Here is a 14874-nt window from a genome sequence, read left to right as displayed (position 1 = left end):
CAAGGTTGGGTTCTGACGTTGATTTGACCATTGAATTCTGGTAATTTCCTAACCAATATTCGACAACACAAATACAACGTTGAAACAACATGCTTTTTGACAACATTTAATCAATGTTGGGTTCCAACGTTGATTTGACCATTGAATTCTGGTCATTTCCTAACCAATATTCGACAACACAAATACAACGTTGAAACAACATGCTTTTTGACGACGTTTAATCAATGTCGGGTTCAAACGTTGACTCGACCATTCCAATTCGGTCATTTCCCAACCAACAACGTGGATCCAACGTTGGGACGTCAGTTTACAAACACAACTATTTCTGCAACGTTGTTTCAATGTCACTTTCAAAGGACGCGTATGTATATAATCAACGTTGTTTCATAAATGTCTTGTGCCTTAATTGGAGCATTTTTGTAATAATAAAACAATCACGCACCTCTTCTAATAACCCAAAGCTGACATGTAGACTGTTGTTTTTTTTAATATAAAAAAATGTAACATATTTGTTTTGGCTCTGAAATGGAAAAATATGAAAAATTACTAGATTTTTTTTAAGTGCAAAACAAATCACCTGCAATAAGCTCTGCAGCGTGGAATCGTCACAGTACACACACACACACACACACACACACACACACACACACACACACACACACACACACACACACACACACACCGGCTTGACCTGTTGTTGGCGACTTACCAGTTTTCGGTGGGTAACGGTACACCGAACTGGACGGAATGTCCACTTCTTCCACGCCTATATTTTGTCTGCTGGCAAAAGCCCCCATCTCCGGTCAAATAATAACAATAACGAGCAAAAAGGACCATATGGACGTCCAGGATCGCTGCGTCCACACTCGCTTATTTATTCCGGATCATCTAATCCAGTCGGTGCTGCCCTGTCCATTTCTCACCGGGACCGACCCTCCCACCCCCCGCCCTCTCCCACAGCGTCCCGGGGATTAGTAGTTGTTCGCTGGGTTGTTTATCCTGACCACGGCGGGGCTTGCGTGGAGGATGGGGGTGGGGGGGCCGGCAGGGGAGCAGCGGGATTCCCTTTAAAAACAAACAAGCGCAGTCATGTTGCGCCAAAGTCCCGATTTGACTTGAAAACGCTCCCAAAATCAACGATCGGTTGCGGGGATGCTTGGTTCCTCTCTCCGTGCTGGCTGGATCCTGTCAAAGGCGTCTGTGAATCCCCGTGACGTCACCCGGTCTAAAAAATCCGGACCTTGGTTTTGGCGCAGTCCACTCTCTCTCTCTCTCTCTCTCTCTCCTGCTAGCAAGGAGCCACCCCGGCGGGAAGGATCGCGTCGTGAATCGAGCACACGCCCCCCAAAAAAACTAACCTGTTAACAACATGGGAAATAAGTTATTTTGAGCTAAACCATGGGGTTTGTGTTGATTTAAAAAAAACGGTTTAAAAATCCGGACCTTGGTTTTGGCCTAGTCCACACTCTCTCTCTCGTTCTCTCTCCTGCTAGCAAGGAGCCACCCCGGCGGGAGGGACCGTGTCCTGAATCGCGCACACGCCGAAAAAACAAGACGCTAACCCTAACCTGTTAGCAACATGCTCGCTGTGGGGAAATAAGTTATTATGAGCTAAGCCATGAGGTTTGTGTTGATTAAAAAAAAAGCCAAGGCACTTAAAATACAAGACTCGTTTTGAGAGTGAGACAAGAACAAAGGCGGAGAAATAGTCCAGTAACTATACCTCCTCGTTGCTAGGGGGCAGTACAGAGACCCAACTCACCAAGTGCTACTAAACTCATAGACATCTTATAAGGGTACGCAGCATCGAGCGCTATTGCCTACTGGCGCTGACGAGACGCGGGGCCGCCATCTTGGAGTGGTGATCCGCTCCACTCAGTGCAATTCATTTGGCAGGAGCAATGAACTGTCAGCGCATTTAATTCATTTTACCTCGCTGAATAACACTGATTTTCACGCGGTTTTTTTTGTCATACGTGTAGCTATGATAAAGGACACGTGGTTTGGCGTGTTTTATTAGTCATAGTTTGCTTGACAGTAATAGAATATTCTTAAATGCTATAAGTGACCAGACGTCCGAGAACAAAACTGGGAATATAATCCCAGAGAAGAGGGGAAAAAAACAGTCAGCTATTTATAAATTGAAGAAACAATATGATTAGGTTATATATACATGCGTATATCCTACATAAACAATGTATCAATACATTGGATATATTTTACTACTGCCTAGTTTCTCTTGTTATATTCTTATTTTACTGTTATATTTGTATTCTCATTGTTGCTTTTTATTTTTATTCTATTGTAATAGTTTTCTATTTTGTTTCCATTTACACCCCCATTATTTACTTTTTACTTTTTAAATTCGATCTCAATTTTGTACACTGCTGCTGGAATTTTAATTTTCCTGAGGGAACTCTCCTGAAGGAATCAATAAAGTACTATCCATCTATCTATCTATCTATCTATCTATCTATCTATCTATCTATCTATCTATCTATCTATATATATATATATATATATATATATATATATATATATATATATATATATATATATATATATATATATATATATATATATATATATATATATATATATATATATATATATATGTCGCTTTGGATAAAAGTGTCTGCCAAATACTTAAACATAAACATATATAAACACCTGAAAGTCTTTATATCAGCTAAAACGACCAATCTGTTTCACTGGATTCAGAATTCAAATTCTGTCTTACCCAACAATGTTAGTATTGGAATATTGTTACTTGAAGATTTATTCCTGGTTACAATTATACTGTTGAGAAAGTATTGTCTTATACTTTGCCTAAAATGAGAATGCATCATAATCAGTGGCGGCTGGTGAATTTTGTTTTAGGTGGGGCTGAAAGTTTGTAAACCAAACCCCTGTAGGGGGGTCATCCTTCCCCAGAAGATTTCTTTGGGATTTTCACACAAAAATGAAGCATTCTGGTGCATTCTGACAAAATAATGAAGACAAATTTCATAGGTTTGCAGAGAACTATATACAATAATACTGTATAGCCACTGTCCATCTGATTGTCTAGTTAGCTAACATATACCCCCCACCCCCTACACAATCTGGACTGTGGTCCTAACTTTTACCCCTGTTGGCTTTTACAATCTTTATCTTCATCATTTATTTAAACTTTATGTTATTAAAGTATGACATTTTTAAATTTAATTAATTTCATTGACAAGCAATTCTATTATGGTCATACTCTTGTTTGCTAGCGGCTACGATTTCAGTACTTTTGAAGATCTTTGCTCCTTCTCAACTCTGTGGTAATATTCTTTTCACAAAGTACAACCAATAGTACGTTAATGTTAAATCTTACTTGTGAAAAGTAATCCCCCGATTCCTATTTTCAACAGGAAAACGCTGAACACCAGCCCGGCATCTTTGTTTTCCACCTGTCAACTGTCAGCTTAGGCTGCACATCACCACTTCAAGATGGCGGGCGGATTTCTCGCGTCACAGCAGCCAATGCTGCGTCTACTTATAAGATGTCTATGGTTTCGGGTGGATAATAGGAGACATATGTGAAAAAAGCTCAAATTGACATTATTAAAGTTAGCCCTACAGTACCAATCCCTGTAATACCACCGTGGATGTACGATAACGCAAATGTAAATATGCAATTATTAAAGAATAGAAGTTTAAATCATTACCGGATTGAACAATGGATTGAGGAAACGTGTTTAGACAATATCATAATATATACAGATGCATCAAAAACCACAAATAACAAAGTAGGAGCTGCAGCAGTTACCCCACAAGGGAACATAGTATCAAATAATAATATGGGCTGCTTGCATTTAGCAGTGAATGGGTGCTGGCATTGCAGCAGGCCCATAATAAAAGAATCAGTGATAAGTTATCTGTTTTTACGGGGGAATTGGTCGCAATTTATATGGCGGTTCATTGCAAGCGGACTCCAGCAGTGCATTGATCAGCATAAAAAACATAGCATGAGAAACAAGACAAGATTTAGTTTATGAAATAGTTCAATCTGCAGAATAAATAAAGCGGGGTCTGTGGTAACATTTTTCTCTGGGTTCCTGCTCATGCAGGAGTTGTAGGGGGTGAGTTAGCAGATACTGTATGTACGCACAACAAGCAACCACTAAAACAGAAGTAAACATGGAGAGTAACCACAGTAAGGAAGAAGTGAAGAGCATAATTAAGATAGAACACAATAAAAAGTGGCAAGATAATTGGCACAAGGAAACAAAAGGTAGGGAGTATTACTAAGTCCAGAGAAGAGTAGGTGTAATTGATTGATTGAAACTTTTATTAGTAGATTGCACCGTACAGTACATATTCCGTACAATTGACCACTAAATGGTAACACCCGAATAAGTTTTTCAACTTGTTTAAGTCTGGGTCCACGTTAATCAATAAAAAAGGCTTAAAAACCCTTCTTTTTAAAAAAGTCTATTTATAGATATATGCATACTAGTTCTAGCTATTAGGCTGTTCTAGTTTTTATTTCATTTTTATTTTTTATGATCTTTTTATTGTTATTATTATTATTTTTTTCAATACACTGTAGCACTTTGAGGTTGTTTGCTGAATGTAAAGTGCTTTTTACAAATAAAATCTATTATTATTATACGTAATTTCTAGGTTAGCAGTGGAAAATCTTTTAGGATTGCACTTAGAACACATAGGTTACAAAGCATCATATATATGTTTAAAAAACAAAAAGACAGGGTTAAATAAAACAAAATACAATAGACAAAGGGAAATATTGGGAAATAAGTTAGCGAAAGAGAAGATTAGGTTAGCAGTGGAAGATATTGTAGGTTTGGATTGCACTTAGAACACATAGGCTACAAAGCATTATATACATATTTAAAATAAGACAGGCTTAAATAAAACAAAATACAATAGAGAAAGGGAAATACCGGGAAATAAGTTAGCGAAAGAGAAGATTAGGTTAGCAGTGGAAGATATTTTAGGATTGCAATTAGAACACATAGGCTACAAAGCATTATATACATATTTTAAAAAAGACAGGGTTAAATAAAACAATATATAGTAGGGTTCTATCTAGGGCTGTGAATCTTTGGGTGTCCCACGATTCGATTCAATATCGATTCTTGGGGTCACGATTCGATTCTAAATCGATTTTTTTTTTCCAATTCAACACGATTCTCGATTCAAAAACGATTTTTTTTCCCGATTCAAAAGGATTCTCTATTCATTCAATACATAGGATTTCAGCAGGATCTACCCCAGTCTGCTGACATGCAAGCAAAGTAGTATATTTTTGTAAAAAGCTTTTATAATTGTAAAGGACAATGTTTTATCAACTGATTGCAATAATGTAAATTTGTTTGAACTCTTAAATGAACCAAAAATATGACTTATTTTATCTTTGTGAAAATATTGGACACAGTGTGTTGTCAAGCTTATGAGATGCGATGCAAGTGTAAGCCACTGTGACACTATTGTTCTTTTTTATTTTTATTTTATAAATGTCTAATGATAATGTCAATGAGGGATTTGTAATCACTGCTATGTTGAAATTGTAACTAATATTGATACTGTTGTTGATAATATTCCTTTTTGTTTTATTACTTTTGGTTTGTTCTGTGTCGCGTTTGTGTCTCCTCTCCATTGCTCTGTTTATTGCAGTTCTGAGTGTTGCTGGGTCGGGTTTGGTTTTGGAATTGGATTGCGTTGTTATGGTATTGCTGTGTATTGTTTTGTTGGATTGATTAATTTAAAAAAAAAAAAAAATAATTTTTAAAAATAAAATAAAAAATAAAAAACGATTAAAAAAAAAAATGAGAATCGATTCTGAATTGCACAACGTGAGAATCGCGATTCGAATTCGAATCGATTTTTTCCCACACCCCTAATACATATTTTAAAAAAGATTGGGTTAAATAAAACAATATAGAGTCCACACTGCATTTCAGTAGGTGGCGGTAATGCACGCCAGAAGGTTGCTTGCCAACTGCCATTAAACAAAAGAAGAAGAAGAAGAAGAAGGCAGTAGAGCGTCCCACAAGGGGGCGGGGCTTCGACCAATCAAAGAAGGCCACCGCGGGGCGGCAAAGAAAGAGCGGAAAAGAAGCCTCACAGCCGCCATTTTACACAGTAGCAACGAGCGGTACGGGCTGTGCCAACGCATGCCTGCCTTTAAAGTCGGCTTACTTTTTAGTCCTATTGGACATCTTGCAACCACTTATTATTGTCAAGTCAAGCGGCAGGAACCGAGTAGCGCTGTCTAACCAGGTAGAAAAAATGAGTTACGGTAGGCCGCCGCCAGACGTTGAGGGGATGACCTCCCTCAAAGTGGACAACCTGACCTACCGCACCTCGCCGGAGACCCTCCGTCGGGTGTTCGAGAAGTACGGGCGGGTGGGCGACGTCTACATCCCCCGGGACAGGTACACCAAGGAGAGCCGCGGCTTCGCCTTCGTGCGCTTCCACGACAAGCGCGACGCCGAGGACGCGATGGACGCCATGGACGGCGCGCTGCTCGACGGCCGGGAGCTCCGCGTGCAGATGGCCCGCTACGGCCGGCCGCCGGACTCCATGTACAGCCGCAGGGGAGCACCGCCGCGCAGATACGGAGGGTACGTACTTACGGGGGGGGGGGAATAACGTCAAATTGTTACTTTTAACGACATTCCGAATGCGACGTAACACGTGGTTTATGTGCTAGGCGGCCATTTCCGGGTCGTCGTCGTGTTTAAACGTTCAGTGGATCCCCTGCAGCCATTTTGTTTCGGTTACTATACACGTTACTTACACGTGGTTTGCCTCCTAAAGTGTCTTTTTTTGTTTTGTTTTTACATTTCGTACTTGGTTTAGTCTTTATTTGAAGGGACAATGCACAGAAACGTTAAGCTCAAAGACAGATATGTTCTGCACCAAATTATAGCTAAATAGCTAATTTCCATCTGCAGTCCCTGGCTATCTAAATTAAAGGGATACAAAAATCATGCAAAAAAGTCATTAAATGCCCTTTCATTGACACATACTTAATATACCAGTGGTTCTTAATAGAGATGTCCGATAATATCGGCCGGCCAATAAATGCTTTAAAATGTAATATCTGAAATTATCGGTATCTTTTTTTTAAAATGTATTTTTAATTTGAATTAAATCAACATAAAAAAACACAAGATACACTTACAATTAGTGCACCAACCCAAAAAACCTCCCTCCCCATTTACACTCTTTCACACTAAAGCTGGGGTCACCAACGCGGTGCCCGTGGCCCTTAAAGACCAGATGAGTAGCCCACTGGCCTGTTCTAAAAATAGCTCAAATAGCAGCACTTACCAGTGAGCTGCCTCTATTTTTTAAATTGTATTTATTTACTAGCAAGCTGGTCTCGCTTTGCTAGACATTTTTAATTCTGAGAGACAAAACTCAAATAGAATTTGAAAATCCAAGAAAATATTTTAAAGACCTGGTCTAAACTAACTGACAAAGAAACCGATAACAGATTTGGTGTCCAGTTCAAAGTGTGACATGATTTATTTAAAAATTTGAGAGTTGACTTTTATATTTTACATGAGTTATTTGTACAAACATGGTGAAAAGTAATTCATGATTTGTTAAAAAATGTTAGTGGCTAGCTAGTTAAAATGGGATATTGAGATTTCACAAGACTGTCTTAGAAGTGATCATTTGAAAAATGTGCACTTAGAGAAAATATAAAAATAAAGTGTTGCATATTGATATTTATCTGTTTCTATATATATTTATTGTGAGAAATCATTAAGATGATCAGTGTTTCCACAATGATAAATATCATTAATTATTAATAATAACATAGAGTTAAAGGTAAATTGAGCAAATTGGCTATTTCTGGCAATTTATTTAAGTGTGTATCAAACTGGTAGCCCTTCGCATTAATCAGTACCCAAGAAGTAGCTCTTGGTTTCAAAAAGGTTGGTGACCCCTGCCCTAAAGGGTGGTTTATTTCTGTTATTAATATTCTGGTTCCTACATTATATATCAATATTTATCAATACAGTCTGCAAGAGATAGGTAAGCACCCATGATTGTGCGTGCTGCCGGTCCACAAATAGTAAAGTTAATTTTACTCATTTTCATTCATTCCTAGTTTCTATGTGACTGTTTGTATTTTACTTTTTTTTATTCAAGAAAATGTTTTTAATTTATTTATCTTATTTTATTATTATTTTTTAAAAAGGACCTTATCTTCACCATACCTGGTTGTCCAAATTAGGCATAATAATATGTTAATTCTATGACTGTATATATCAGTATCGGTTGATATCGGTATCTGTAAATAAAGAGTTGGACAATATCGGCTATCGGCAAAAAGCCATTATCGAACATCCCTAGTTCTTAACCATTTTTGGAGGTACTAAACCCCACCAGTTTCATGTTTTTTCACCGAACCCTTCTTTAGTGAAAAATATAATGGTTATTTTTTTCAAATTCAAGACAAAGTTATATGTTTTTGGTAACACTTTAGTTTGGGGAACTTATTCCAAGTAACGAAGACTTAATTTAGAGTAATTTGGACACTAGGGGAACATATTCTAAGTAATAAAGACTTAATTTAGAGTGTTTTGGTTAGGGTTATAATAAGGCCATGCCAAATAAGGCATTAATAATGACTAGTTAAGAGCCAATATGTTACTAATTTGCATGTTAATAAGCAACTAATTAATGGTGAATATGTTCCTCATACGTGTTACCATGTTTTTTTTACTGGTGCACAAAATGAACCGTGCATGAACATCACCTTGTTCAAACAACAAAACCAACACAGTGCATAAACTCACAACAAATTACACACCTGCAAATCAGTCAGCTGTTGCCGTATCCGTAATACGCCGATAGGGAGAAGTTTGTATTTACACGATGACTCGGGTGTGTTTTGACCTTCGCCGAACCTCTGAGGCCGCCTCACCGAACCCCTAGGGTTCGATAGAACCAGGTTAAGAACCACTGTAATATACAATACAACCACACCTCATTTACATCATCACACAAAGACAATACATGCTCTTGTTCACATCTGTCATCATTTGTAAAAACAACTTTGATTTTAACAGACACACCTCACAATTTACAAAAAAATGCTCTTTGGATAAATATAATACACATTAAGTTGACGTGTCAAACATAATGCCCACCTTAGTGACCGTGCGAGCAGCTTTGATTGCTTCAAATCCACTTTTTAACTTCAATTGTGACTGAAGAGTAATCTCTTAGACTTTTCCAGTTTGTTGTGAGGTGGTTCCATTCCTTTATGGCTTAATATGAAAAGGCTGATTGTGCAAAAGAGGTTTTACATCTGGGTACGCTACACTGCCCGGTCATGTAAAGACTATTTCAGTGATAAAAGTATAATTTCCTAAGAGTTCATATTTTTAAACGTGTGGAAAACGCACCATTTATGGTCGACCCCAATACAAAGTCAACAGGGCTCAAGATTTCAGCGGACCTCTTTGTTAAAATATCATAACTTACTTATTAATTACCCCATTTCAAAAAGTGTGGCATAATCGGAAAACTTGCTAAACAAAAAAAAGTGTCACAGTTGGTGATTAAAAATCCTTTCCATACTTTGTAACTGAGCTGTGTGGAACAATTTCCCTTGTGGATCATTAGTTTTACTAAGTCTAATACCTGGTATTAGAATATGAATTCTAGTGATCTTTTTACTGAATATATATTTTTCACAGGGGAGTTTTGTTGGGTGTTAACCTGCCAAATTTTGTCATAGCTTTCTGGCACAAGTACTCCACTCTGAAAATTTGATTGTGTTCTACGTCATCGGAATTGGTGTATCGCGGTCAAGTTGCTACTCACGATCCGATCCAATCCACTTTATTTATATAGCACATTTTAACAACAAAAATGTTAAAAACAAGATTCAAATACTATCCTTAGCTACACCAGTGACTGAATTAAAAACAAAATAAATGCATATACATACAAAATAAATATAAAGGGTAAAACTAATTAAAACGATAAATAGAAATACAAATTTAAACACAGGACCACACAACTCACGTAGTGTTAAAAGCCAACAAAAAAAAGTTGGTCTTAAGATGGTGCGATCAAGTGTGAAACATACATACTTGATGTTCCTCAGGTCGCATAATTGTGTCGTACATGTTAGTATGTATTCAATCTGTGTACTTAAATGTATGACCCGCTAAGTAGCCACCATACAGCCGTCTCTATTGTTGCAAAAAATATATAAAAGTTGGTCTTAAGATGGTGCGATCAAGTGTGAAACATACATACTTGATGTTCCTCAGGTCGCATAATTGTGTCGTACATGTTAGTATGTATTCAATCTGTGTACTTAAATGTATGACCCGCTAAGTAGCCACCATACAGCCGTCTCTATTGTTGTGGTTGGTGTGACCATTGAATGTTTCTCTCCCCCACAGTCGCTCAGCAAGCCCCCGTCGGCGTAGGCGCAGTCGTTCCAAGAGCAGGAGCCGCTCTCGATCCAGGAGTCGCCGTCGCTACAGCCGCTCCAGGTCCCGCTCCTACTCCAGGTCGCGGTCCAGGTCTAAATCTAAGTCCAAGTCCAAGTCCAGGACTCCACGCAGGAGCAAGTCAAAGTCCCCATCTAGGTCCCGGTCTAAGTCGAGGAGCCATACCCCGCCTTCCAACCGAGGGTCCAGATCCAGGTCAAAATCCAAGAGCCGGCCCAAGTCTCCAGAGGACTTCGAAGCAATCCCCTAAGTTGGACGCAGCACGACGGTATTTGAGGGGATGGGTGGAACATATTTGACAAATGCACATGTTCTGTTTTTTGCTGACTTGGTGTTGCCGGTGTGACTTTCACATGTGCAACCAAGTCAGCATATTTAGAAACGGTAAATACAATTTGGCTCTCAATAGCGTGTGCTGTAGTGTAAAACGCACACGATGCAACAAAGGGCTTGCCTTGCTGCGAGCCGATGTTGCCCATAAGCATCAAAAATTGGGGGTAATGTGAGTGTATATGGGTGTGATTCACTCAAACGTTCACCTAAATGTGGAATTCTTTCCTCCAAGCTGCTGAGTCCTGTTTGCAAAGAGAGGAGAAGGAGATGGGGGTGTGGCAGTATGAGAGCAGTTGTAGTGTGTGGCCCGCCCATGTGACCTGCCTGTTGCTGAGGGCGACGGCAGTTGCTAAGGAGCTGGTCACCCAGGCAACGGTTGGTTGCTCAGGAGCAGGTCGTCATGGCGGTGGTGCGGGGCTGTCAGTTGGTGTTTGAGGTGGTGTGGTGAGGTACGTTCACGGGGATCGCGGGCGGACGCGCTCGGCCCGCCTGTGTGTTCCCTTCCGCCTCTCACAAGGGAAACGCACCGCAGCCTAAGGTTTGTTTTCTAATATGCCCGCGTGCAAAGAGCTAGTCTTGTGGTTCCATGGAAGGTGCGTAACCAGTAAGGACAATACAGGACATGTTAGGTGTAAGACTTGATTTATTTAGAGAATGCACACAATAGGAAATAATGCTGCGTCTTTGTGTGCTGCCCTTGCTGATTGTGCTGTGTCTTATTTTTCCAGATTTCAGATGAATGGTGGTTTGCCAAGGACGTCAGGAAGAGTCTCAATGATCAAGGGGACTCCACTGTTGCCACTGAATGCAGACTGAAAGGTTATTTGGAACATATTCTAAAATTTTTTCAAAAGTTGATTTACCCAAACAAATGTCATTGTCAGCGTTTACGTAAATGAGTCTTTTAAGAGATTTGTACGCTTTTTTTTGTTCGCCTCCATTTAAAATTGCTATATCAATTTTGGGATTGATACTCTTTCAATAAACCTTGTTTGAGTTATTTCTTTTAATAGACTGTTATTCTTTTTCCACCCCTCAACAAATAGTTATGATTTCCAGAGATTGTCAGTTTTTAAAATGTTTCCCATTCAACTGGACAACTGTACAATAATGCATCTTGTGAGTGTGGCTTTGTTTTGTTAATTGTGACTGCAACGTTTACTTTTTCTGTCAACTCTGTCTGGTTAAAGTTGCTTCCTATGACTCTAACCCTCTTTCTTGTGTATCTTTTGTGCACTAGGCGCAGTTGTGTAGCAGTTGAGTAATGCTGGTTAGCTGTTAAGGTGCAGTGCGGTGGTGACATGGTGTGGCGTGTTGCGGTGCTGAGTGCCCGGCACTGTTCCGGGGCTCGACCCTCCGCTGCGGTTTGTAAGCTCACAAGTGTGGCAGATCATCCCCCCCTCCCTTCCCTTCTCTCCTGGTCTCGTTCCCTCTGACTACCCTCTTGTGTCGTTCCTTACTCTCCCCCCCTGTCTGGTTCATCATTGGGTTTTTGGGACGTGGGTCCAGTGTGGCTCACATGGAAGGGTTGACTTAAAAAAAAGAAAAAAAAAGCCAGTTTGGGCTGCCTCATCACATCTTTTGTGCAACGCATTCCCCTGTTAACCTCTAATTCTGTGTTTACTTCAGGAGAATGCAAATAAACATTTTAGTTTGAAATCGCCTTTGTGTGATTTGTCTTTGAGTTCCGCTTCAAACGGAAATTTGTCGGGTATTTGTGTAAGCTTCACTGTTGGAAGCATTCAGGGGAGCAATCAATCAATCAAAGTTTACTTATATAGCCCTAAATCACAAGTGTCTCAAAGGGCTGCACAAGCCACAACGACATCCTCGACTCAGATCCCACAACAGGGCAAGAAAACAACTCAACCCAATGGGATACAATGAGAAACCTTGGAGGGGACCGCAGATGTGGGGACCCCCAGGCCCCTGGCCAATGGACGTCAAGTGGATCTAGTTAATAGTGTAAGAGTCCAGTCCCCTCAAAGGATTATGATCTCTGTAAATAAGTGTTTGAACTTTAAGGTCTGCTTCAAGGATGTCCGCTGAGGGCCACACCGAAAAATCAAAGCACGCGAGAGCTGTTTTGATTTTCCTTCTCAAAACCAATACAAAATAAATATATTTTTTTACCTGTGGGGCTCCCCTCAAATTTAGGCTTGGGACGTGTAAGGGTCTGTCATAAATCATGTATTTTTCATTCAACTGTAGGGTCTTTTGATAAAATTATTAAATTGTGTTAAGTCCTTTTGTTGTAACCCCGTTTTGTCGGAAGCACAAAAAGGGCCCCACTCCACAATGTTGAAAAGAAGTCACGTTTGTACTATCCACGCTAAAGACTAGAACAGATCTATCCATCGATCTTTTTAAAAAAAAAAGTATAGGTATCTTTTAATGCCCTATTTGTCATAGCAAACACATTGAATGTGCACTACTTCCCCAGCACCTCCAAGTCTGAGTCCATGGTTCTCGCCCGGGAAAGGGTGGAGTGCTATCTCCAAGTTGGGGAAAAGATCTTGCCCCAAGTGGAGGAGTTCAAGTACCTAGGAGTCTTGTTCACTAGTGAGGGAAGAGTGGATCGCGAGATCGACAGGCGGATGGGTGCGGCGTCTTCAGTAATGCGGACGCTGTATCGATCCGTTGTGGTGAAGAAGGAGCTGAGCCGGAAGGCAAAGCTCTCAATTTACCGGCCGATCTACGTTCCCATCCTCACCTATGGTCATGACTTTGGGTTATGACTGGCAGGACAAGATCACGGGTACAAGCGGCCGAAATTAGTTTCCTCCGGCGGGTGGCGGGGCTCTCCTTTAGAGATAGGGTGAGAAGCTCTGTCATCCGGGAGGAGCTCAAAGTAAAGCCGCTGCTCCTCCACATCGAGAGGAGCCAGATGAGGTGGTTCGGGCATCTGGTTAGAATGGCACCAGAACGCCTCCCTAGGGAGGTGTTTAGGGCACGTCCGACCGGTAGGAGGCCACGGGGAAGACCCAGGACATGTTGGGAAGACTGTCTCCCGGCTGGCCTGGGAACGCCTCAGGATCCCCTGGGAGGAGCTGGACAAAGTGGCTGGGGAGAGGGAAGTCTGGGCTTCCCTGCTTAGGCTGCTGCCCCCACGACCCGACCTCGGATAAGCGGAAGATGGATGTATACACATTTGTTTTGTTTTGTATTATCTTTTTTTACGTTTATGACAACCTTTTTCCAAATCACAATATAGAATTGTGAAATATAACAGGAGAATGCATACATTTGTCATTTGTTTTCAAAACGCTTACAAAAAAGTGGGACCCCAAAAATTTACATTTTCATGACTTGATTTTGAAAATTCGTAGCGCCAACACTGCTGTCAACAGAAGAGAAAAATGCTTTATTTAAATAAATATATTATTTATGAAGCAAGTTCGAGTATCTGGCAAATTTTCACCTAGTCCAGGTGTTGTACCGAAATCTGTTACCCATCGGAATTTGTAACTCCAGGGGGCGATGTTCCCATGGCGTTTGTTTGATGGTATAACGGTAAGCCCAAAGAAGAGAAGAACACTTGCGTAAATGGCGTAAACTATCCTTAATGCTGAAACGTCAGTTGTCAGAATTTCAGCATTAATAAATTACACATATTCTGGAAATCAATGACTTACTTTCATTATAATATGAGTCCATTGTATCAGCTGTTGATTCTCTCTCACACACATGCATTTTCCAATATAGAAAATACTATTAAAATTTATAGTTTTTAATCATATTTTTTTTTATATGTATTTGTTTTTTTTTCAGTCATTGGAGCTCAAGATAGTATTTGAATGTTGTTTTTAATATTGTTGTGCAGCACTTTGGAAATATTTTGTTGTTTAAATGTGCTATATAAATAAAGTGGATCGGATTGGATTATGCTGTAGTATAATGTAAACAACTGACGTTTCAGCATTAAGGATAGTTTACGCCATTTACGCAAGCGTTCTTCTTCTCCTCCTTGGGCTTGCCGTTTAACCATCAAACAAACGCCATGGGAACATCGCCCCCTGGAGTTACAAATTCCGATGGGTAACAGATTTCAGTACAA

General features: G+C 39.9%; 2 protein-coding genes across 13 annotated transcripts in view; one reads left to right on the top strand and one right to left on the bottom strand.

The window, feature by feature from the left end:
• rnf157 (ring finger protein 157) overlaps positions 1-1259 on the bottom strand; it is an 83265-nt gene extending 82006 nt beyond the window's left edge. For all 8 annotated transcript variants that reach the window (XM_062057199.1, XM_062057207.1, XM_062057203.1 and 5 more), the window contains exon 1: positions 710-1259. In XM_062057199.1, coding sequence (XP_061913183.1) covers positions 710-797 — 88 coding nt within the window. In that variant the 5' untranslated portion in view covers positions 798-1259. The remainder of the gene's footprint in view (positions 1-709) is intronic.
• Positions 1260-6055: 4796 nt separating this feature from the next.
• Positions 6056-12477, top strand: srsf2a (serine and arginine rich splicing factor 2a). 5 transcript variants are annotated; one of them, XR_009827119.1, is made up of 4 exons: positions 6057-6617; positions 10434-10752; positions 11546-11636; positions 12058-12471. XR_009827119.1 is itself a non-coding variant. In XM_062057198.1 (3 exons), the coding sequence occupies exons 1-2, from the start codon at positions 6283-6285 to the stop codon at positions 10732-10734; spliced, it is 636 nt and encodes a 211-aa protein (XP_061913182.1). In that variant the 5' UTR covers positions 6056-6282; the 3' UTR covers positions 10735-10752; positions 11050-11827. The 5 variants fall into 5 exon arrangements, 3 of the variants coding, with proteins under 3 accessions (XP_061913182.1, XP_061913181.1, XP_061913180.1); XM_062057198.1 differs by lacking the exon at positions 12058-12471 and having other exon boundaries at positions 6056-6617; positions 11050-11827; XR_009827118.1 differs by having other exon boundaries at positions 10434-11636; positions 12058-12477.
• Positions 12478-14874: the final 2397 nt, after the last annotated feature.

The sequence above is a fragment of the Entelurus aequoreus genome, linkage group LG08, assembly GCF_033978785.1.
Source record: "Entelurus aequoreus isolate RoL-2023_Sb linkage group LG08, RoL_Eaeq_v1.1, whole genome shotgun sequence".
NCBI lineage: Eukaryota > Metazoa > Chordata > Actinopteri > Syngnathiformes > Syngnathidae > Entelurus > Entelurus aequoreus.
The sequence above is the reverse complement of the archived record's forward strand: the minus strand, read 5'-3'. Positions and strand labels throughout refer to the sequence as shown.